Source organism: Coptis chinensis, chromosome 7, assembly GCF_015680905.1.
Source record: "Coptis chinensis isolate HL-2020 chromosome 7, ASM1568090v1, whole genome shotgun sequence".
NCBI lineage: Eukaryota > Viridiplantae > Streptophyta > Magnoliopsida > Ranunculales > Ranunculaceae > Coptis > Coptis chinensis.
This window is the reverse complement of record NC_141462.1, coordinates 37,644,470-37,646,267: the sequence shown is the minus strand read 5'-3', so window position 1 is coordinate 37,646,267 and position 1,798 is coordinate 37,644,470. Positions and strand designations below refer to the sequence as shown.

General features: G+C 46.4%; 1 protein-coding gene across 1 annotated transcript; it reads right to left on the bottom strand.

The window, feature by feature from the left end:
* Nucleotides 1-215: 215 nt before the first annotated feature.
* On the bottom strand, nt 216-697 carry LOC147487406 (uncharacterized). The gene is made up of 2 exons (XM_086574026.1): nt 507-697; nt 216-429 (listed from the first exon to the last, which is right to left on the bottom strand). The coding sequence occupies exons 1-2, from the start codon at nt 695-697 to the stop codon at nt 216-218; spliced, it is 405 nt and encodes a 134-aa protein (XP_086430152.1).
* Between the last annotated feature and the right edge of the window lie 1,101 nt (nt 698-1,798).

Here is a 1,798-nt window from a genome sequence, read left to right as displayed (position 1 = left end):
AATTTTATTGATGAAAAATGGAAGGAAAGTACAATGTATGTGAAATTTATTGGTGGAACTAATGCTAAGTAATGTACTTGTGAAATAAACGCAAATGATACGCGTTCTAGGGTTTGGTTAGGACATCGCCAGTCAAGTTCTTGAGAAAAAGAACCTTTGGATGCGAGGTTCCCGCTGTTGGGTTATTCGTTGCTCCTTTGCCTTGTACGTAAGACCTAATTGCCTGGCTTAAATGCTCGTGCGCGCAACTTCATGTCGTAACTGTGCTTCATAGAATCCTGGTAAGTCATGAGATTCTGCAGGGCTTCATCTCTAAGCTCCTCCACCATGGCTTTTTCACGAGCCAAGATGTCAACATTAATCTCTATGGAGATGGCTTGTGTGCGCGCTGTTGGAGCGATTATTTCAGTTGGGAGTACTGCTTCCGTTCTATATGCCAATGAAAAGGGTAACATTCCTGTTGAACGACGGGGGGTTGTCTTGTAAGCCCAAAGCATCCCGGTAACTGTTTGGCCCAGTTTCCTTTAGCTGATTCAAGCCTTTTCTTCAACGTGTCCAGAATAACACGGTTCATTGCTTCCGCCTGTCCATTTCCCTGGGGATAGTAGGGTGCAGAGAAGTTATGCCGTATCTTCAGGGATTTGCTGAAGATGTGGATCTTTGTAGAATCAAACTGTTGGCTGTTGTCCAATACCATTTCAGCTGGGACACCGAATCGACACACAATATCGCGCGGATGAACCGCTTTGACGCCCCAAGACCGAATCGACTCAAGGATACTTTCAACGACTTCGTGGACGTAAATCGGGCCATTCGCGACCAAGAGAAACCTTACATTACCTGGGGACTTAGGTAAAGGACCCACAATGTCGAGTCCCCACTTAGCAAATGACCAAGGGCAAAGTATATGATGAAGCTCATTCGGAGGAAGCTTAATGATCTGAGCATGTTTCTGGCATGGTACACATATATGGACAAATCGTTTGGCATCTTTTTGCATATATGGCCACTAGTATCCTTGGGTGAGAGCTTTGTGAGCGAGACTCCTACCACCCGAATGATTTCCACAGATGCCTCCGTGAATTTCTTTTAAAATCTGTTGTCCGTGCATCGGAGGAGTGGGCCTGAACCCATGGGTTTTCTGTAAAGGCGGGACCCCCCCTCCGAGGTAGGTAACAACACAAACTGCCATGCATCCCATTTGACTTTGTCAGATAAAGCCCTGTCTACGGGGAGTTCTCCAGTCCATAAGAATTCAACCAGATTCCGACATCAATCGGGAAGTAGAAGTTCCATTGACTCGATGTCGGAAAACTGATCGTCTGGTATTTCAGGAACATTGTCAGCAAGATCTGTTTTGGAATCAGCTACAGAGTCTTCCTCCTGTACAACCTCATTTTCTGCCACTGCAGAGTCAGTATCCACCGTGAGGGAGATGTCAGCGTCCTCCTCATGGCTTCGAGGAGAATCCCGAGTGGGATGCTCTTGGTGCTTGTCCCATGCTTTGCTGCGCGTCGTGACTGCGTAAATCTGCGTGAATGCCTTGCATTTGGCAGCGTAGACATCAACCATATCTAACAATGGGAGGTCAATGCTAGGCAGTAACTGGACCTCTACCCTGATATTGTGAGGTTCAATTAAATCAACTGCTGCTAAAAGGTAGGCCAATGCATCGGGCGTCGAACATCAAAAATGGAGATGCAGTCAAATTTTGCAGCGAGGTCGCGTATAACATCTAAATAAGCCACCATTCGCTCATCTCGTGCTTGATATGACCCGCAAAACTAACAAGCATCCT